We start from the raw sequence: 22,472 nt of genomic DNA, 5'->3' as shown, positions 1-22,472 counted from the left end.
AATTTTCTCTTAGTGAATTTGCCTGGGAGGGAAGTAAGCCCACAGAGAGAGGGACATTTAGCAAAAATGCACCAATAAAAATGAAGCATTTAAGACAAGCACAACAAAGAACGAATGGCAAGAGTGGGCGTGGTTAAAAGCCCATACATAGAATACAACATGTCTTACAGACAGAGCTGCGCGCTGCCTAGGCTCAACCTAAACACGGAATCTATTCCTGTAAATGAATGCTCATCAATGCCACATATTCCTGTGCTGAGGAACTACATAGTACCTTATTTAATAGCGCTGGACTTTAACCAAACTAACCTAAATCACTTAACATGAAAACCCTGTATCTTTCATAGTATTTTCTCTAGGACCATTACAATGTCCATGATACGTCCACTCAAGGTGGGCCAAGCTAGACCTGGGCTACAATGGTAGGTAGGCATGTGTATAGGCAGGATGCATCAGAGGGCCTGTACAGTGTAATTATAAGAAAAATGACTTGTGGGACAAAGTCTAGCAACAGGCGCAGTAAGACTAGAAAACAGCAATAAACGTGTTAGGGTGAGTATCTCATTCAGAGCTAGGTAGATTTATTTTGTTGGTAGATTTAAAAAGTAAATAAGGAAAGACGGCAAAAAAGGTGATTATGTGCAAAGACTTAAAAAGGTAGGGAATCATTCTGTGTTGTGTGTGACCCGAAGAGGAAGCAGCTGTGACAACTCTAAATGTAGATGCAGATTGTGTTATGTCGTATTTCTAGTGCACAACTAACACCACAAGGGTTTTCTTTGATAAGCAAAGGCACAGGTCGTGTTAACAGACATAAATGTAAAGCAGATAAGGATATGTTAAAGATGATGAAATGTTAACTTCAGGGACTTGCTCACCTGGAGGAGGTCTCTGAATTTGTTGGAAACTGATGCCAAATCAGACAGGCAGCTCTCAATCTTGGCCTGGGCCTGTTCACCACCAAACCCCTGGCTAAACAGCTTGCTACAATCATTCTGTGGAAAAAGAGACAACCTGGGGTTAAACAAGTCCAATGATTTACTTTGCTGTATTTCACTCCCTGAATCCTCCAGCACTCGGCCCCAAATAAGAAAAGGATCTCACTGCACATGGCACCTCCTGCTGTATGATATCTTAGCAAACCAGCAGCAGAATGGTATTAAGTCAGTGCTCCAAAATAAAATCCTAATGCAAAAATGGTCCTGTAGGCTTTTAAAAAATCAGTTCTGTCACTAATAATGTGCATAGTGGAGACCAGTGAGTTTTCAAAGGTGGTGGGTCAGGCACTGCCCCCACTGCTTGCAATTATTTAAGCAGCGATGAGTGGCAGGGGAGATAAAGAAAGATGAGACGGTCAACAAAGAACAGGAAGTCCTAAAAAACTGTTGTGGTAGCAAAAGTTCAGAAGGCGGGAAAAGTCTGTGTTCTAATTAAGGAAGTGCATCTTTACCTTGCACCCCTCCACTGCTTTATGAGCGTATCCGCCGCCAAGTACGGATACAATAGGCGAGAGTGCAGAACATACCTCCAAATTTGTTTTTAGCGTCATGATGTTTTCACTGGAAGCTTCTATGTTGTTCAGGGTCACCTAGAAAAAACAGAGACGAGTATTGCGAGGAGCTGGAAACACTTGACAATTCGACTCATCTCATTATGGTTTATGAGGTAGGTCGCAAATTGTGACTTACTCCCATTGGTGGCCATCACAGGGATGGTGACCTTCAGTCTGTGTCTGTCTGTCTATCTATTTATCTATCTATCTATCTATCTGTCTGTCTGTCCACCTACCCATCTATCTATCTACCCACCTATTTATCATTCTATCTAAATGCAGCCTCTTTTCCTTTCTTAACAAGGTTTGTTGAGAGTAACACAGCCTACTCCCCAACACTTTTTGTTTTAACATTCACAACCGGGAATGGGCCCCAGGGGGATCCATTCCATTTTGCAAATGGGTTATCACCAAAACTCAGAAGTCAGTAAGGTTTTAACATTTTGTGATAATATTACAGTCGCAAAACACTGATACTGCAAAATGAAATGCAATTTAGAAGGGTAAATACAACCCTTCCACACAAAGATTCATTATACATTTCTAAACTCATTTTGTGATCGTGTATGCGTTTTCTAAATTGCACAGTGAGTTTAGCACACAATGAAAGGCCAATTTTTAATTGTAAACCCTATGATTTTGTGCCTCACAGGTTTTAATACCACAAAATGGCTTTATATATTCTGGGCCAAGAAAACTTAACACTCTTATGATATTAGTGTGCTTATGTTATCTCACTCCTACTTAATGCACATGATTCGGCCCTCTGATTGCGATATGTGGTATCCTTCCAAAGGAAGCATACTCATTGCATATTAGCTTCACACAAATCCTTTTGAACATTCCAAAATGAGAAGTTATGACTTGGACCAACCAGTCAGCACTTCTATAAATGTGCTGACCACCTCACAACATGTGGTCACGGATGCTACTGCTACAGTGCACATCCACTCATGGTAAATGTCTGGGGGGCAGTGGATTACCACCCCAAACATAGCAACAAGAGTGACCTGATGCACTTGGCTTCTTAGACCTTCTTTTCTATGCTAGGTTAATCTCTTAGCCCGTCTTCCAGCCTGAGCATGGGGTAAGGGAACAGTGTGTCGTTCTGAAAACCTGCAACTCCCGGAAGGATAGTCCAGTGGTAAACTAAAATGCAGATTGCCTTCCAAAAGGGATTTTGGTGTCATCTGTTCTCCCACACAGCCACACTCCACATCTGCACAGACCTCTTCACTCACCAGGAACGACTGCTTGGCCTCATCAGTGCTCTCGAAGCCCTTTGTGTCAAACTTGCCCTGCTGGAGACTGCTCTGCATCAGATTGACAGCACTGGTCACTCCACGCTGGATGTCCTGGAAGGTGGTGGCTGGGAAGCCCATCCGCAGCTTGTTACACAGGACTTCCCTGGGGGAAAAAGAGTTGCAGTAAGTCGGGATTTGTAAAAAAAGGAGATAAAGAGTCCTATCGGCATACAGAAACAAAACGGGTTTACAGTCTGCCTGGAGGCAGGTGAAAAAGTAGGGCACGAGTGCAAATCCACAACAACCATTTTCATGGAGGTACAAAAAAAAGAATGTGTGAATGTATGTAAGCAAAAGAGGGACACAGAAACCTTCCAGCAAAGGAAGAAAAAAAAAACATATGAGTCAAGAGACATTACTCTTTTTCTTAGGGTTCGAGGCAGTCAGTGATTTCTGTGCAGTGTCCTGTGTGGGTACTGCAATTGACCATTGGTTTACCAAGGCAACCATTAAGGTTGCACTCCAACTCAGCCAATTCAGTAACCAGGGCCCACTAAAGCTGTTGATTCCAAGTACAGGGCACCTCTGGGAGGCGGTAGGAAGATCAAGGAAGCAACACACATCAGTCATGCAGGGGGGACTAGTACTCCGTACAATGATTAGCAGTTGTGTTCACATAAGAGATACTAGAGCCCACAGTACAGGTAGAATGCACTGCTCTGTGGTCTACGCCACACTTTTAAGTGCATGTGTCAACCGCAGTCCAGGTCAGTGCGCCATATCACACTGAAAGTACTGCTGCCCGCGCAGTCACAAACTCTTGCCTGCCCTCAGACAGTGCACTGGTGACAGGCGGAAAGGCTGTTTCAATGGGGGATGGTTGCTTCAATTTGCAGGCAGCAAACAGCTTGCATTTAAAAGGGGAAGAGATATCCCCGTGAAGGGAGCTGCAGTCAGTGTCTGTACCTGCCCTAAGGTGGTCGCCTGAGGAGATCCATGGTACTCTCTTTTCACCCTTTCAAGGTCCGCCCTTGGTGGGCGCACATCTGTGCGCCACTCCAATGTGGTACAGTCAGTGTGCACCCTGTCAGCTCCTTTGCACCTGCGCCTATAACATGGTGCGGGCAAAGAGGTTACACATTTTAACGGGTCATGTCCCCATACAAATGAAGGTATGCCTGCGTAAGACTGCACTGGTGTGAACTATATAGCAAAGGGTTTCAGACACATCTATGCCGCTTCTGTAATGCAAAGAGACTCAAGAACGCAGGTAGCAGGCGCACATGCCTGTTATGCCCTGGGTGTGCTTTTGATAATATAGCCCCAGATAATCTTTAGTGCACACAGTCTTGTGCTACACTGGGCTGCATCTGTGAGCTCGTCTCGGAAATTTGCACAATTTATTTTCTTTGCTCATCCTTTTGTTGATCTAAAGACTGCTTGCCAAAATGCACTGCTGCAATGCCATTTGGGAGGTTTGTCTTCCTGAATATTAGCTAATCAAAGTCAGTTAATAAATGATGCTTATGCACATTTAAAATACCTATCACACAAGGGACTATTTAAAAAAGGAAATCATTACCTATTAATGTAGCCTGCAAACTGACAGACTGAAAAGCTCTTCATTGTGAAACAAGGCATGGCGTGAAGGTCTCAGTGAATGATTAAATATATCTCCCACTAGGTTTCAAGGATAAAGGATGAACACTGCAAACAAACTGCGTTCCAAAGAGTACTACTCATTGCGGTCAAACACAAATTGTCACAGGGGCACCAAAAGGCATTCATCTGGATTCCAGGCAAGACTACCTATATCAGTGTATGTAAGAGACCTTTCCACCACCAGCTCATTTGGATGCCCCAAATCGCCAGTTATTAGACATACACCTTCATTCAATCACTATGGCCTGGGGATGAGCTACTTTATGTTTTATAATGTTTTCGTAACCATACTCGGCTGGCTTCGGAGCATTTAAGGCTCTGGGTACATATAAAGATTAATGGGAAGCAGGTTAAAGATTTGTTGATTAAAGAACACATTTTATACAAACTCATTTAAAGCACTCAGTAGTAACTTTGCCCATCTTTTTCACAGGGTGGTACCCAGGTTGGAAGGTACCTGAAATCTGACTCCAGTACAGTGGTGGAGTGGTTGATCATAGCACAGAGACAGTCTATACTGGAACTGGACAGGGACCGGCCAATGCACTTCTTCACAATGTAGAAAACATCGTCCACCATACTGGAGGTCAGCTGACCTTTCTCAAACGAGTCCATCGCCACTGCCTGTCAAGAAAAGGGCAGATGAGTCCTAAACGTCGCACTTAAAGTATCATCCATACTGACTGCAGACAGCAGTGCAAGAGAGCAGAGATAAAAAAGCCTGGTGGTGACAGACAGTCAAATAGAACAAATTATTTCACAGAGGCTGTAAGAAGATGCTCGGAGTCCTCACTCTGTAAAGAAAATGAAATAAACAAACAGCCTACACATAATTCTGAAGTGCCACGATGCCACTGGAATCAAACAACAGATGCCAGAAAGGTCAGAGGAATACACCAAAAGAGATAGTTTGGAGCGATCGGGAGGTCAAAGTGGTCCAGAAACAGCTCAGCAAGGTCACAAGATCAAGTAAATCGAGCAAAAGAGCTACGTTGTTTCAGAAGGTCAAACAGTCCAAACAAAAGAGCCGGGACAAGTAATTCAGAGGCAAAAATAATCAGCAGTTAGCAAGGTCATTCAATCAAAGGAATCTGCCTTCCTAGAATGGCAGGGGAAATGGAATAAAATGGCCAGTCACGGGCAGTGTTCTCAAATCTTTAAGCATTATTAAAAATATAAAGTTAACAGTAAAAATAAAGATCTGCGTTAATTTTATGAGGCCCTGTAATGACCTCTTGTTCTGACTAAAGTGGAATCTTCTTACAACGTTAAGAGGCCTCCAACAACGTTTTAACATAACTATTTTGAAGCACACATTTTTCATGAAGGTTTGCAGTGATATATGCAACAAGGACCAAGTGCTGGCCTGGCCTCTGCCAAATCTATGAATGTTACGGCTGTCTCGCCTCATGTGCCAGCAGGCGAATTAGGGAAACACGTTTCAGGACGAGAAAAATGCAAGAATGCCGACTACTACATGGCAAGTAATCAACTTAACACAGTCATTAGTGGTTTGTGTGCACTTGGTCTAAACAAAACGAACATTCAAAGCAAAGATTGGACATCCACCACTGTATGGCTGTATAACAACTGTGCTAAGGGTAGCAATTTAAGTGGGACAGGTTGGAGGGTAAGTGCTTAAAAATGCTCGCTCTTCAAATGCCATTGGTCAGACATTGAGAATTGAGATATGTCTTCAACCCCAAAATATACTAACTTAAGCTCCAGTGGTACTTTACTTGAGGATATATTTCAAAATGAGTCTTACTCAGTAGCAAGGCTTCTTTTTAAAGGTTTGGATTGTGGAGTAAGCTGGGTCTCAACATAAAAAATATCCATGTTTTTTTCAAGTATGGGAATATTTCTCCTTCTACAAGCCACAACTATGAATTTTTCTTTCCAGCCCTTGAAGAATTGGCATTTCTTACATCTAGCTTGAAAGACTTGAGCCATAACGCAGCTAAGTAGTCTGCGAATTGTGAGAACTCATAAAACTGTCCTGTAGTGCCTAATCAGATTAAGTGGGGATTTGCAACTCAAATTAATATTCACTGTGATTTTATTGTTGAATTAAATGTTGCCCATGTTTCATTTGTCCTAAGTTTACATTAACTCAAAGATTATCTACATCCATAATTTATTAATGATGCTATAAGAACAATTGAATCTAAAATAAATGTAATATTTCCCTTAAAACAATGGTCAATGTCACTAGCAGTTGGACACTGCGAGAACTGCACACGCTGAAGTTATGTTTAGATTTTTCTGTTTGAAATTAAGTAACGTTTCACTATTTTCTGAAGTTTTGACAGAAAAACAGTTGAATCTGATAGAAACATTTAGTTGCAGATTCCTTACCTTAGAATTTCCGTCAGGATCCGGAGGTGGCGTCGATTGGCTCCGCGTCCGTCATTGTCCACCCCGGATATGACATCACGGATCCTGTTTAGGCGCCAACTCGGTGAACAAACGTCAGTTCTTTGCTTTCCATGCCAGCCAGCGCTGATCTGAAGAAAGACCTACCCCGAGTCATGTTTTGCTTTTTTAACTTTTTGTCAAAGTTTTTTGAGTTGTTTAACTCCTGGGGCGTCAGAGGATGTCTCTGAGGAAGACTGGTTTCAAGCCGTGTGGGTCCCGTCATCAGGCGATGCCCATGAAAGATCTGCACTTTGTGTGCCTTTTGTACTTGGATTGCGACAACAACCAGTAGTTGTGCTCCGAGTGTTGGGCCATGCATCCAAAGGCTTTGAGAGAGTGGTCCCTGAAGTTGATGTTGGCCTGACGGGCAAGTTATGGTCTTGGTCGAGAGGAAGGTCTTGGGATCGGCTGCAAAGCCCCCCTCGTCCCCACCCCTCTCCAAGTCCTAGGGAAGATCAGGAAGTCGAGGCATAAGAAGAAGTTGAAGAAGGCAAAACGTTCTTCAACTTCACCTTGTCTGTCGGCCGACGAGACGAGGAAACAGGACCATCATCGATCTAGGCCTCCTTTTGCGCAGCCTACGTCTGGGCTGACTCGGAGCCTCCCGGAGTTTCCCGGAGCCGGAGTGTAAAGAAATGGCTCCCTGTTGCAGTTACCCCCCACTTTTTGCCTGTTACTGATGCTGACTTGACTGAGAAGTGTGCTAACCAGGACCCAGCACCAGTGTTCTTTCACCTAAAATGTACCATTGTTTCCACAATTGGCACACCCTGGCATCCGGGTAAGTCCCTTGTAACTGGTACCCCTGGTACCAAGGGCCCTGATGCCAGGGAAGGTCTCTAAGGGCTGCAGCATATCTTATGCCACCCTGGGGACCCCTCACTCAGCACAGACACACTGCTTGCCAGCTTGTGTGTGCTAGTGGGGATAAAATGACTAAGTCGACATGGCACTCCCCTCAGGGTGCCATGCCAACCTCACACTGCCTGTGGCATAGGTAAGTCACCCCTCTAGCAGGCCTTACAGCCCTAAGGCAGGGTGCACTATACCACAGGTGAGGGCATAGGTGCATGAGCACTATGCCCCTACAGTGTCTAAGCAAAACCTTAGACATTGTAAGTGCAGGGTAGCCATAAGAGTATATGGTCTGGGAGTCTGTCAAAAACGAACTCCACAGCTCCATAATGGCTACAATGAATACTGGGAAGTTTAGTATCAAACTTCTCAGAATAATAAACCCACACTAATGCCAGTGTTGGATTTATTAAAAAATGCACACAGAGGGCATCTTAGAGATACCCACTGTATTTTACCCAATTGTTCAGTGCAGGACTGACTGGTCTGTGCCAGCCTGCTGCTGAGAGACGAGTTTCTGACCCCATGTGGTGAGGGCCTTTGTGCTCTCTGAGGACAGAAACAAAAGCCTGCTCTGGGTGGAGGTGCTTCACACCTCCCCCCTGCAGGAACTGTAACACCTAGCAGTGAGCCTCAAAGGCTCAGGCTTCGTGTTACAATGCCCCAGGGCACTCCAGCTAGTGGAGATGCCCGCCCCCTGGACACAGCCCCCACTTTTGGCGGCAAGTCCAGGAGAGATAATGAGAAAAACAAGGAGGAGTCACTGGCCAGTCAGGACAGCCCCTAAGGTGTCCTGAGCTGAGGTGACTCTGACTTTTAGAAATCCTCCATCTTGCAGATGGAGGATTCCCACAATAGGATAAGGGATGTGCCCCCCCCTCCCCTCAGGGAAGAGGCACAAAGAGGGTGTAGCCACCCTCAGGGCTAGTAGCCATTGGCTACTAAACCCCCAGACCTAAACAAACCCCTAAATTCGGTATTTAGGGGCTCCCAGAACCTAGGAACTCAGATTCCTGCAACCTAAGAAGAAGAGGACTGCTAAGCTGAAAAACCCTGCAGAGAAGACGGAGACACCAATTGCTTTGGCCCCAGCTCTACCGGCCTGTCTCCCCCCTTCTGAAGAAACTGCTCCAGCGATGCTCTCCCCAGGGACCAGCGACCTCTGAATCCTCAGAGGACTGCCCTGCTCTAGAAGGACCAAGAAACTCCCGAGAACAGCGGCCCTGTTCACCCAGGACTGCAACTTTGTTTCCAAAGAAGCAACTTAAAGACAACTGCATTTCCCGCCAGAAGCGTGAGACTTGCTACTCTGCACCATACGCCCCCGGCTCGACTTGTGGAGAACAAACACTTCAGGGAGGACTCCCCGGCGACTACGAGACTGTGAGTAGCCAGAGTTGCCCCCCCTGAGCTCCCACAGCGACGCCTGCAGAGGGAATCCCGAGGCTCCCCCTGACCGCGACTGCCTGACTCCCAGATCCCGACGCCTGGAAAAGACTCTGCACCCGCAGCCCCCAGGACCTGAAAGATCGGAACTCCAGTGCAGGAGTGACCCCCAGGAGGCCCTCTCCCTTGCCCAGGTGGTGGCTACCCTGAGGAGCCCCCCCCCTTGCCTGCATCGCTGAAGAGACCCCTTGGTCTCCCATTGATTTCAACGACAAAACCGACGCGTGTTTGCACACTGCACCCGGCCGCCCCGTGCTGCTGAATGTGTACTTTCTGTGCTAACTTGTGTCTCCCCCGGTGCCCTACAAAACCCCCCTGGTCTGCCCTCCGAAGACGCAGGTACTTACCTGCTGGCAGACTGGAACCAGGGCACCCCCTTCTCCATTGAAGCCTATGTGTTTTGGGCACCACTTTGAACTCTGCACCTGACCGGCCCTGAGCTGCTGGTGTGGTAACTTTGGGGTTGCTCTGAACCCCCAACGGTGGGCTACCTTGGACCCAAACTTGAACCCCGTAGGTGGTTTACTTACCTACAAAAACTAACCAATACTTACCTCCCCCAGGAACTGTTGAAAATTGCACTGTGTCAAGTTTTAAAATAGTTATATGTAATTTATTTGAAAAGTATATATGCTATTGTGATTATTCAAAGTTCCTAAAGTACTTACCTGCAATACCTTTCATTTGAAGTATTACATGTAAAATGTGAACCTGTGGTTCTTAAAATAAACTAAGAAAAGATATTTTTCTATACAAAAACCTATTGGCCTGGAATTGTCTGAGTGTGTGTTCCTCATTTATTGCCTGTGTGTACAACAAATGCTTAACACTACTCCTTTGATAAGCCTACTGCTCGACCACACTACCACAAAATAGAGCATTAGTATTATCTCTTTTTGCCACTATCTTACCTCTAAGGGGAACCCTTGGACTCTGTGCATACTATTCCTTACTTTGAAATAGTGCATACAGAGCCAACTTCCTACACGGAGTGACCCCTGCCCAACCTAAAGAGTTCTATGAGGCCATGCGCCTCAATTGTTGGGCAGTCTGACACTGCTTGTGTGCCTTTGGGCCTCGTGGAGCTGAACACGGCCCTTTCAGGTTCTGCGCCGTTGGCTTTGGCTCCAGGGTGCACACAGAGATCCATGCTTAGATCTGAAATGGCATTAGTCATATCACCTCGACCATCCCCGATGCAGTGCCCGATGCTCCCAGCACTGCTCGTGCTCCAGGGCTGGGCTGTTGCAATCCTCATTGATGACTACAACACCGCGCCGGATGGGCATCGTGCGACGCCAACTCCAACAAGGGCCTTACCCCTTATGTTGGATCCTGAGCCTTATTCCTATGGACTAGGTTACAGTGAGGAATGGGAGGGGTGGGGAGGGTCGCTGTACCCTTTGAAATACCAGCTCTAAGAATCTATGGACTGGTGTACGGACTTTGGTGAAGCCAGTGATCTGGATACCTCCTGAGAAACTGGCATGCTATCTCCCCCTATCGCGGCTACGGAGGAGGGAGCGTCATACTCTGCCTGGACTTTGAGTTGTCTTCAGTGGCAGCTAGGACTAACCTCCTGACAGAGGTGCTTCAACCTGGAGCTTCATCCTCCAAACCCATGCTCCCCTTCAATGAAGCCATTACGGATGTCCTACTGGGTACCTGGTCCAAACCCAGCACAAGGGCTCCTGTGAACAGGACAACTGCCTGCTGACATCGCCCTGCTCCAGGCGACCTAAGTTTCTTTACTCACACCCCACCTCTGAGAACTTAGTCATCCAAGCATCTACTTTCCATGCCGCGTTCTCTTCTGCACACCTGGATAGGAAATCCAAGAGGCTGGATACATTTGGGAAGAAGATGTTTTCTTCTACCAGCCGGACACTGCGGTCGATGAACACTGCATGCCTTTTGGGCCATTATTCCCATAAGCTGTGGGATACGGTTGCCCAAGTGCGCCACAGGTCTCGGCAGAAGCCCAGGCTATACCTTCCCTAGTGGTTGCTGAAGGGAGAGACGCAGCAAAGTTCACGATCCGATTAAAACTGGACATGACTGACGCATGGGCATAGAGGTTGTTTCAACTGTGGCTCAAAAGCACCCCATCTGGTTGAGGACGTCTGGATTTTCGGGGGGGGATGTCCAAGCCAGCCTTATGGACATGCCCTTTGATGGCAACCCTCTCTTCAGAGATAAAGCAGACTCGGCGGTCGAACGCTTGATGGATTCTCAGGCTCTGGCCAGGTCCTTGGGCCTCGTGGCGGTCCCTCGTTCCCCTCAGTCTGTGTTTCGCCCCTTTCAAGGCTATGAAAGGGGAGGCTGGCCACATCTGTTCTGGCCCAGCCACCCTGCAGCACATGCTGCCGAGCTTCTGCGTCGCCAGGGATGTGGGATCAGGGAGGCAACGGTCCGGTCGTCCACCCCCGTCAGGCAGCTGCCTCCAAACCTTCCTAGTTTGACTCTTACCCACCAGGGACCAGTTGGAGACAGGATCCGCCATCACCTGCCCCGCTGGCAATCCATAAGGTCGGTTTTGCAGATAGTCTGAAGGGGCTACTCCCTCCCCTTCGGGACTACCCCTCCATCCATGCCACTATCCTACGATCAGATGATGGTGAATCACTTGGCACTTTTCCGAGAGGAAGTTAAGGCTCTCTTGGCCAATGCAGCCATAGAGAGGGTTCCTGTGCCAGAAGTAGGTTGTGGTTCCTATTACCGCTACTATCTGGTACCTAAAAAAGGACAAGGGCCCCTGCCCTAGCCTAGACCTTCAGTCCCTCAATCTCTTCCTCAAGAAGAAGAAGTTCAAAATACTCACTCTGGCTCAGGTAATTGCTGCCAAGGACCCAGGAGGCTGTATGGTAGCACTGGACTTGCAGGATGCTTATTTTCATATTCCCATCCTGCCTGCCTACAAATATTACTTGTGGGTCATGATAGGCTACAAACACTTACAGTTCACCATGCCCCCTTTTGGCCTTACCAGTGTTTACTAAGGTGATGGCAGTGGTCGTAGCTCATCTGTGCAGATCAGGGGTTTAAAGTCTTCCCCATTTCGACATCGGGCTGTTGAAGGTGGGCTCATCCCAGGCTGTCATCTCCCACCTACAGACTATGGCAGACCTCCTGCATTTGCTGTGGTTCACTATAAATGTGCCAAAGCCACACCGGACTCCCTCTCAGACGCTTCCTTCAGTCAGAGCTCTTCTGGACACCATGCAGTTTCAGGCTTATACTCCTGATTGGCAAGTCCAAGATTTTCAGGCTACGCTATCCATGTTTCAGCCTCTATCCTAGATTTCGGTAAGAAAAACTCTGAGGTTGCTGGACCTCATGGCCTCCTGCATCCTGCTGGTGACACATGCCAGAAGGCATATGCAGACTATGCAGTGGGACCTGAAGCTCAAGTGGGTGCAGCATCAGGGGAATCTCTCTGACATGATCCAGCTCTCAAAGGGAACTGTGCAAGATCTGCAGTGGTGGATGAAGAACCGCAATTAGGTCAGAGGCCAATCCCACTTCCTTCCCCAACCAGATCTGACAGTAGTGACAGACGTGTCACACCTGGAATGGGGTGGCCATCTGGGAGAAGCAGAGCTCAGACTCCGAACTCTACTCTTTGTTGGTTATATGGGTATGGAGAAAGATCGGGCAGTGCAACTAGATGTCTCTATCAGATGGACAAGTTACTTACCTTTGGTAATGCCTTTTCTAGTAGAGGCAATATCTAGTTGCAGATTCCTTACTGACCAACCCATCCTCCCTGCTTTGCAAACTGATTTCTAGGGACAGGGACACTGTTTCAGGGCCCTAGTTTTGTTGCACCAGTGGTCAATGTTTTTCATGACTGCACTTCTGGTGTGGAAAGTCGTGAAAAGAAACTGACGTCCGCGTTCCGGGGTGGCCCCTATGTAGCTCCTGCGACGTCAGGCAGGGACGACGGACGCAGAGCCGATCAACGGCAGCTAATGGCGCACAGGGGTACTGCTTGAGAAAAATCTCTAGATCCAGAATAACACTTGGAGGAGATTCTAAGGTAAGGAATCTGCAACTAGATATTGTCTTTACCAGGTAAGGTGTTACCGAAGGTAAGTAACTTGTCTATCTAAAGCTCCAACACATGCATGCACAGGCCTGTTTCTTCTGTGAATGAGTTGGTAGCACTGCTGCGCAAAGCTTCCTAATCTACTTATCTGGCCTGCTGCAAACTTGAATTACACAAATGGTAATGCTCAGTGGAAATTTTACCCCTTACATTTCTTCAGTTGATAAAACTTTCTACATCAAGAAAACATAACATATACTAGCTCTTTAATTTAAGTTTACTATTACGTTTCACATACAAGTAAAAAACTAAAGAATGAGTACAAGGCTGCAGCCTTATGGGTTTCCATAAGGACACGTGGTAACACAGCAGAAATATTTGTACTAAATAACAAAAAAGTACCTAATATGCTCTGCCTGCTGAAATGACACTCTACATTTTTCGGGATTTGCTGACTGATTATTTTCGTTTTAAGATTCCTAAAAGAAACTAAGTTTTAATACTCTTATGTGTCTCCTTTTAATATGCCTTTTTTATGTTTTGAAATTATATTTATGCACTTATTCTTTTATGTAACTTTATTATGCGGGAAAAAAAGTTATTGATGAGGACTATCCTTGTCTTTTTGTTCAACATAACAGCCCTCTGTGAAAAATCAAGTTCAGATCTTTTTAATGTAGCCCATATGGAAACCTGTATAGCTACGGATATGATTTTTATCTTTTAATGACATATCTCAATATGTATATACGTTCATAAACAATATGAAATGCAAGCTCTCCTCTCCCTTAACATGGATTAATAAAGTAGCCAAGGAGGTACAAATCACTTACAGGATGTGATGGAATAAAAACATTTCCCATTAGACAAATTCGTAAGGGAGGATCTCTAGGAAAAAATGGACCGTCTGTATTTCTAATAGTCTCTATTGTGTTATAAATCAACTCGAATAAAGAACCTGAGCTTCAGTTTTGCACCCACCATTACCCCAGCCTCTAGCCGGACAATAATTCCGGAAACCGTAGAGAAATTCATGATCCATGCTCAAACCAGAATTACCAACAAGGGAGTCATTAGGGCCAGTTGTAATGATGGCTTTAGTGATATGGCCTATGCAAACTCTGGTTTAATATTCTGAGTAAAGAGCCCTCTTGGTGCCAGGTGCCATGCAGAAGTCTCTACCTTATTAACAGTCTCTCTCATGAAGTATTCCTCCATGGTAATGTAATAGCCAATCAGCTCCTGCATCGTCCGGCTCAGTAGGCAGTGGTTCAGCAGTTTCTCCAGGCTCTTTGTGTGCTCTGCAGAGGAAAAAGAGCATTCTGAGCATCATACAGGGGGCAAAAGCGACAATATGATATACAGATCAACTGAGGATGACAAGCGTTCATGGCCAGTGGGCCAAGTAAAGCCCAGTATATAAATATTCACTTCCACAAACCGACCGTAAACTACAACATACCAATGAAACAGTCCAACATTTTTAAAGCAACCCTGGTAATAGGAGAATTGACTGCCAAGTATTCCTGAGGCAGACATTTTACCCAGCAGAGCTAAACCTAGGTGTCTAAAGCCTACCACTGCCCGATGATTGGGGTCCCTGTTAAAAAAACAAACCAAAAAAAATTGCCTTTCATAGAGTGTTGGGATGGAATGTTCAGATTACATACCCGACTACAATGAGGCCTCTTGCAATGGACATTAAAGGAGGGGGAAACAGAATGGATCTAAGACAATAAGTACAGTTATACTCATAACACAACCAAACACAGCTTTTAAAGTACAGAGCCCATTTTCCTGTCAAGAGAAATTAAAGTGATGGCTAAAAAAGAAATAAATAAAAAAAAGCTAAATGTAAAAATAGGAATAACGTCTATAGCCAACCCAATTTAATTTTAAAAATGACTGGGCATGAAAACATATTCAAATGACATATTGTAAGGAAGTACACCCCAAATACGTGTGGAACTGAAGATCGGCCAAGTTTCAATTAACAGCTTTAAGGAGAAGGGAAGAAGTAAACCAAGATATTTGTATGTGCCAAGCGCAGGGTATTCCACAAAGTTCTCAAGACTACAAAAGTAATTCTAACAACCTTGTGAATCTACTGAAGATCTGTTCCGCATGCCTTTGATGCATTTGAGCTGGGATATTTTATTATGTTAATGGGAGGCTACAGTTTGTGGTAGAACAATTTATTATTCCATAGCATATGCATAGGGAGAACATCAGCTCTTTGGAGTCCATAGCGATTTCACTTTCATGGATAGCTAGTCCACTGCCCAGTCATAAGTGGATAATTGGAGTTTGAAGGGGAAGCCTGCAATGACATTTGCTAGTGAGGTAAAATATGTAAGGACAATGTTAAAGAAGATCTGAACATTTTCTTTATTGTGAAGGAGACTATAAATGATTGTATTTTGGGTAAATAGTTCATATTTCTACAGTTTCTCAACCTATTGTCCTAGCTCTTTACAAATGGAACAAATGCACTTGCACTTTATTTATCAACTACACAATAGGTGCATACATATAACTGAAATTAACTTTTGGGTCCTATGCATATGATAAGAGTTTAAGTGTAGTTATGAAAACATTGTGATTAAATGGAGTCAAGGAGCACATCAAAGTGAGGAGACGTCAAGGAAAATATTGCAACAAGAAAGAGAACTCAAAAATTGGAAGATATTGCAACAAGAAAGAGGACTCAAAAATTGGAAGACTAGAAAAAGTCAAGAAATCCATTTAGGGTAACAGGAGTCAAAAATAACTGCAGAGCAAGAGTACTCAAGAAACACACCATGCCAAACATTATCAAGCTTGAAGGGGAAGCCTATAAATGCAATGTGAACTGGTTGGGGGTGTTTCATGGAAAGAAAGAGCTGTGTAATAGACTCTGCCAATGAGGTGGGGAAGAGGCTGAAAGAGACAACAAGGACAGGGAGAGAGAGCTATTGGGATATGCAACATAACATATGCAGGAGTGCTTTGGGGAGCAGAGAAGCTAACAGTGCTGTGGGTGGATCAGAGAAGAGCACACCAATAAGAGGGAACCAATAAACTCAATGTATGAGAGGAAGGGTTGGAATGCTTTAAACTCAGTGAGAAATATACATGGTGTGGTATAGAAGAATCAAAAAATGAACTGGTGTGTGGGATTCATAGCCATGTGAACTATGCTATAGAATGTGTAAGTAATTACTCAATGGAAGAACACTTACAACAAATCTTTGCAAATCGGAAGGATATACACTGGATTTTGTCAGTAGGCTAAGAACGGGCCAGGGTACGATTTTACCTTGCTTCACCTCTTCGGATGCCATTGAATCTCCCACCTCGAAATCAGCAGTGATGCGACGTTTCAGGAAGCGGAGGTACAACTCACTACGGGCACTCATCAGAGCTACCTCAGCAAGAATAGGGTCAAGTTCCCTATAAGTGTGCAAATAGACCAACAAAAAAAGTCAGAAAGGCGCCTTCCTCCTTTGTGTTGCTCAAACACAACATAGCAACAGTCTCTATCCTTACTTTCCCAGACCCTTGCACCCATCACTGTTTTAATACCCAAAGAGCAAAATCAGAATAAGGCTTCAAATGTAGTGTGCTAGTTTGATCAAAAACATAGTCAATGGCCCATGCAAGCTTGACAAGAAATGGAAGAAGGGAGGAGAGGGATCTAGCAAACAAGCATCCAGTGAGTTTCAGCCAGAACAAAGGGCATACTCTAGAGAACCAGCTGAGGCTCTAGCGAATGAGGATAACTAGACAATGTAGGAAGCGGACTCATAAGATGATATGTCAAAAGGTGATATATCGGGGGTTCCCTTATTAGTGGACAGGAGCTTGCTCTAGCAACCCCAAGGTGCTCTTTTTAAGGGGTACTGTGATCAAGCAGCCTTAGCCTTATCCTTATCCTTATCAGAGAGGATGTTAGACATCTGAAAATACACACACAGCCAATAAATGAGACACATGACTCAAGAAGGAGATCCACACTGTAGGAAGTTGGCTCTGTATGCACTATTTCAAAGTAAGGAATAGTATGCACAGAGTCCAAGGGTTCCCCTTAGAGGTAAGATAGTGGCAAAAAGAGATAATACTAATGCTCTATTTTGTGGTAGTGTGGTCGAGCAGTAGGCTTATCAAAGGAGTAGTGTTAAGTATTTGTTGTACACACACAGGCAATAAATGAGGAACACACACTCAGAGACAATTCCAGGCCAATAGGTTTTTGTATAGAAAAATATATTTTCTTAGTTTATTTTAAGAACCACAGGTTCAAGATTTACATGTAATACTTCAAATGAAAGGTATTGCATGTAGGTACTTTAGGAACTTTGAATAATCAAAATAGCATACACAGTTTTCACATAAATCACATATAGCTATTTTAAAACTAGACAGTGCAATTTTCAACAGTTCCTAGGGTGAGTAAGAGTTTGTTAGTTTTTGCAGGTAAGTAAACGACCTACGGGGTTCAAGTTTGGGTCCAAGGTAGCCCACCGTTGGGGGTTCAGAGCAACCCCAAATTTACCAAACCAGCAGCTCAGGGCCGGTCAGGTGCAGAGGTCAAAGTGGTGCCCAAAACGCATAGGCTTCAATGGAGAAGGGGGTGCCCCGGTTCCAGTCTGCCAGCAGGTAAGTACCCACGTCTTCGGAGGGCAGACCAGGGGGGTTTTGTAGGGCACCGGGGGGACACAAGTCCACACAGAAAGTACACCCTCAGCAGCACGGGGGCGGCCGGGTGCCTTGTGCAACATGCGTCAGGTTTTCAATAGGTTTCAATGGGAGACCAAGGGGTCTCTTCAGCGATGCAGGCAGGCAAGGGGGGCGCTCCTTGGGGTAGCCACCACCTGGGCAAGGGAGAGGGCCTCCTGGGGGTCACTCCTGCACTGGAGTTCGGATCATTCAGGTCCTGGGGGCTGCGGGTGCAGTGTCCCTACCTGGCGTCGGGTTCTGAGAAGCAGGCAGTCGCGGTCAGGGGGAGCCTCGGGATTCCCTCTGCAGGCGTTGCTGTGGGGACTCAGGGGGGGCAACTCTGGCTACTCACGGTCTCGCAGTCGCCGGGGAGTCCTCCCTGAAGTGATTGTTCTCCACAAGTCGAGCCGGGGGCATCGGGTGCAGAGTGTCAAGTCTCACGCTTCCGGCGGGAAACGCAAGTTGTTTTAAAGTTGCTCCTTTGTTACAAAGTTGCAGTCTTGGGTGAACAGAGCCGCTGTCCTCGGGAGTTCTTGGTCCTTCTAGATGCAGGGCAGTCCTCTGAGGCTTCAGAGGTCGCTGGTCCCTGGGGAGAGCATCGCTAGAGCAGTGTCTTTAGAAGTGGGGAGACAGGCCGGTAGAGCTGGGGCCAAAGCAGTTGGTGTCTCTGTCTTCTCTGCAGGGTTTTTCAGCTTAGCAGTCCTCTTCTTCTTAGGTTGCAGGAATCTGATTTCCTAGGTTCTGGGAGCCCCTAAATACTCGATTTAGGGGGGTGTTTAGGTCTGGGGGGTTAGTAGCCAATGGCTACTAGCCCTGAGGGTGGCTACACCCTTTTTGTGCCTCCTCCCTGAGGGGAGGGGGACACATCCCTAATCCTATTGGGGGAATCCTCCATCTGCAAGATGGAGGATTTCTAAAAGTCAGAGTCACCTCAGCTCAGGACACCTTAGGGGCTGTCTGACTGGCCAGTGACTCCTCCTTGTTTTTCTCATTATCTCTCCTGGACTTGCCGCCAAAAGTGGGGGCTGTGTCCAGAGGGCGGGCATCTCCACTAGCTGGAGTGCCCTGGAGCATTGTAACACGAAGCTTGAGCCTTTGAAGCTCACTGCTAGGTGTTACAGTTCCTGCAGGGGGGAGGTGTGAAGCACCTCCACCCAGAGCAGGCTTTGTTTCTGTCCTCAGAGAGCACAAAGGCTCTCACCGCATGGGGTCAGAAACTCGTCTCTCAGCAGCAGGCTGGCACAGACCAGTCAGTCCTGCACTGAACAATTGGGTAAAATACAGGGGGCATCTCTAAGATGCCCACTGTGTGCATTTTTTAATAAATCCAACACTGGCATCAGTGTGGGTTTATTATTCTGAGAAGTTTGATACCAATCTTCCCAGTATTCAGTGTAGCCATTATGGAGCTGTGGAGTTCGTTTTTGACAGACTCCCAGACCATATACTCTTATGGCTACTATGCACTTACAATGTCTAAGGTTTTGCTTAGACACTGTAGGGGCATAGTGCTCATGCACCTATGCCCTCACCTGTGGTATAGTGCACCCTGCCTTAGGGCTGTAAGGCCTGCTAGAGGGGTGACTTACCTATGCCACAGGCAGTGTGAGGTTGGCATGGCACCCTGAGCACACCCTGGCATCCAGGTAAGTCCCTTGTAAATGGTACCCCTGGTACCAAGGGCCCTGATGTCAGGGAAGGTCTCTAAGGGCTGCAGCATGTCTTATGCCACCCTGGGGACCCCTCACTCAGCACAGACACACTGCTTGCCAGCTTGTGTGTGCTGGTGGGGATAAAATGACTAAGTCGACATGGCACTCCCCTCAAGGCAACAAAGAAGCAACTTTGAAACAACACACGTTTCCCGCCGGAAGCGTGAGACTTGCACTCTGCACCCGACGCCCCCGGCTCGACTTGTGGAGAACAAACACCACAGGGAGGACTCCCCGGCGACTACGAGACCGTGAGTAGCCAGAGTTGACTCCCCTGAGCCCGTACAGCGACGCCTGCAGAGGGAATCCCGAGGCTCCCCCTGACCGCGACTGCCTGCTTTAAAGACCCGAAACCTGGTAAAGACTCTGCATCCGCAGCCCCCAGGACCTGAAGGATCTGACCTCCAGTGCAGGAGCGACCCCCAGGTGGCCCTCTCCCTTGCCCAGGTGGTGGCTATCCCAAGGAGCCCCCCCCTTGCCTGCCTGCATAGCTGAAGAGACCCCTTGGTCTCCCATTGAATCCTATTGCGAACCCAACGCTTGTTTGCACACTGCACCCGGCCGACCCCGTGCCGCTGAGGGTGTACTTTCTGTATGGACTTCTGTCCCCCCGGTGCCCTACAAAACCCCCCTGATCTGCCCTCCGAAGACGCGGGTACTTACCTGCTGGCAGACTGGAACCGGGGCACCCCCTTCTCCATTGAAGCCTATGTGTTTTGGGCACCACTTTGACCTCTGCACCTGACCGGCCCTGAGCTGCTGGTGTGGTAACTTTGGGGTTGCCCTGACCCCCAACGGTGGGCTACCTTGGACCCAATTTTGAACCCCGTAGGTGGTTTACTCACCTGCAAAAACTAACAAACACTTACCTCCCCCAGGAACTGTTGAAAATTGCACTAAGTGCCTAGTTTTAAAATAGCTATATGTCATTTATTTGAAAACTGTATATGCTATTTTGCTAATTCAAAGTTCCTAAAGTTCCTAAGTGAAGTACCTTTCATTTAAAGTATTACTTGTAAATCTTGAACCTGTGGTTCTTAAAATAAACCAAGAAAATATATTTTTCTATACAAAAACCTATTGGCCTGGAGTTGTCTCTGAGTGTGTGTTCCTCATTTATTGCCTGTGTGTGTACAACAAATGCTTAACACTACCCTCTCATAAGCTTACTGCTCGACCACACTACCCTCTGATAAGCCTAGTGCTCGACCACACTACCACAAAATAGAGCATCAGAATTATCTCTTTTTGCCACTATCTTACCTCTAAGGGGAACCCTTGGACTCTGTGCATACTATTCCTTACTTTGAAATAGTGCATACAGAGCCAACTTCCTATATTGGTGGATCAGCGGTGGGGTACAAGACTTTGCATTTGCTGGACTACTTAGCCAATACCTGATCACACGACTAAATTCCAAAAATTGTCATTAGAAACTGATTTTTGAAATTTAAGCTATTTTTCTAAATTTTTAAAAGTCCTGCTAGGGCCTTGTGTTAGTCCCTGTTAGCATTTCTTTTAGAGTTTAAAAGTTTTGTAAAAGTTTGAATTAAGTTCTAGAGATAGTTTTAGATTCTTAAAAAGTATTCCAACTTTTAGAAACATAATGTCTAATGCAGAAGAGAATGTGATGGAACTCGACGTCACCCCTTACCTGAATCTTAGGATGTCAGAGTTAAGGTCTCTCTGCAAAATAAAAAAGATTAAGACTGGTTCAAACCCTACCAAAATACAGCTCCAGGAGCTTTTGGCAGAGTTTGCCAAGAACAACCCCTCTGAGGATGATCTCCCAGAGGGGGAAGCTAATGATGTGGAGGAAGTCCCACCTCCAGTCCTAGTTAGGGAGGCCAGGGCTCCTCAAACTCTGACTCCAAATGTGATAGTCAGAGATGCTGCTTCTCTCACATGAGGGTCCAGCACCTCTGAAATCACTGAGGATAGCCTCAGTGAAGATGACCTACTGTTAGCCAGGATGGTCAAAAGATTGGCTTTAGAGAGACAGCTCCTAGCCATAGAAAGGGAAAGACAAGAGATAGGCTTAGGTCCCATCAATGGTGGCAGCAACATAAATAGGGTCAGAGATTCTCCTGACATGTTGAAAATCCCTAAAGGGATTGTAACTAAATATGAAGATGGTGATGACATCAGCAAATGGTTCACAGCTTTTGAGAGGGCTTGTGCAACCAGAAAAGTAAATAGATCTCACTGGGGTGCTCTCCTTTGGGAAATGTTCACTGGAAAGTGTAGGGATAGAGTCCTCACACTCTTTGGAAAAGATGCAGAATCCTATGACCTCATGAAGGCTACCCTGATTGAGGGCTTTGGATTCTCCACTGAGGAGTATAGAATTAGGTTCAGGGGGGCTCAAAAATCCTAGAGCCAGACCTGGGTTGATTTTGTTGACTACTACGTGAAAACACTGGATGGTTGGATTCAAGGCAGTGGTGTAAATGATTATGATGGGCTGTACAATTTATTTGTGAAAGAACACCTGTTAAGTAATTGTTTCAATGATAAACTGCATCAGCATCTGGTAGACCTAGGACCAATTTCTCCCCAAGAATTGGGAAAGAAGGCGGACCATTGGGTCTAGACTAGGGTGACCAAGACTTCCACAGGGGGTGACCAAAATAAAGGGGTCACAAAGACTCCCCAGGGGAAGAGTGTTGAGACATCCAAAGGGAAAAATAGTAAAGAGTCTTCTACAGGGCCCCAAAAACCTGCTCAGGAGGGAGGGCCCAGAGCCTCTTCACAATCCAATTTTGGGTACAAGGGTAAAAACTTTGATCCCAAAAAGGCCTGGTGTCGTAGCTGTAATCAGCCAGGACACCAAACTG

The 22,472-nt window shown here is 46.1% G+C and overlaps 1 protein-coding gene across 1 annotated transcript in view; it reads right to left on the bottom strand.

Moving 5' to 3' along the window:
• Positions 1-22,472, bottom strand: part of COG4 (component of oligomeric golgi complex 4) — a 240,022-nt gene that overhangs the window by 18,383 nt on the left and 199,167 nt on the right. Inside the window, exons 9-14 of the mRNA XM_069217516.1 lie at positions 16,524-16,657; positions 14,408-14,526; positions 4,916-5,082; positions 2,794-2,959; positions 1,526-1,588; positions 879-995 (exon numbers count right to left, since the gene is read on the bottom strand). Of these exons, the coding sequence (XP_069073617.1) occupies positions 879-995; positions 1,526-1,588; positions 2,794-2,959; positions 4,916-5,082; positions 14,408-14,526; positions 16,524-16,657 (766 nt within the window). The remainder of the gene's footprint in view (positions 1-878; positions 996-1,525; positions 1,589-2,793; positions 2,960-4,915; positions 5,083-14,407; positions 14,527-16,523; positions 16,658-22,472) is intronic.

The sequence above is a fragment of the Pleurodeles waltl genome, chromosome 12 (assembly GCF_031143425.1).
Source record: "Pleurodeles waltl isolate 20211129_DDA chromosome 12, aPleWal1.hap1.20221129, whole genome shotgun sequence".
NCBI classification, from domain to species: domain Eukaryota; kingdom Metazoa; phylum Chordata; class Amphibia; order Caudata; family Salamandridae; genus Pleurodeles; species Pleurodeles waltl.
This window is presented reverse-complemented; position numbering and strand designations above follow the sequence as displayed.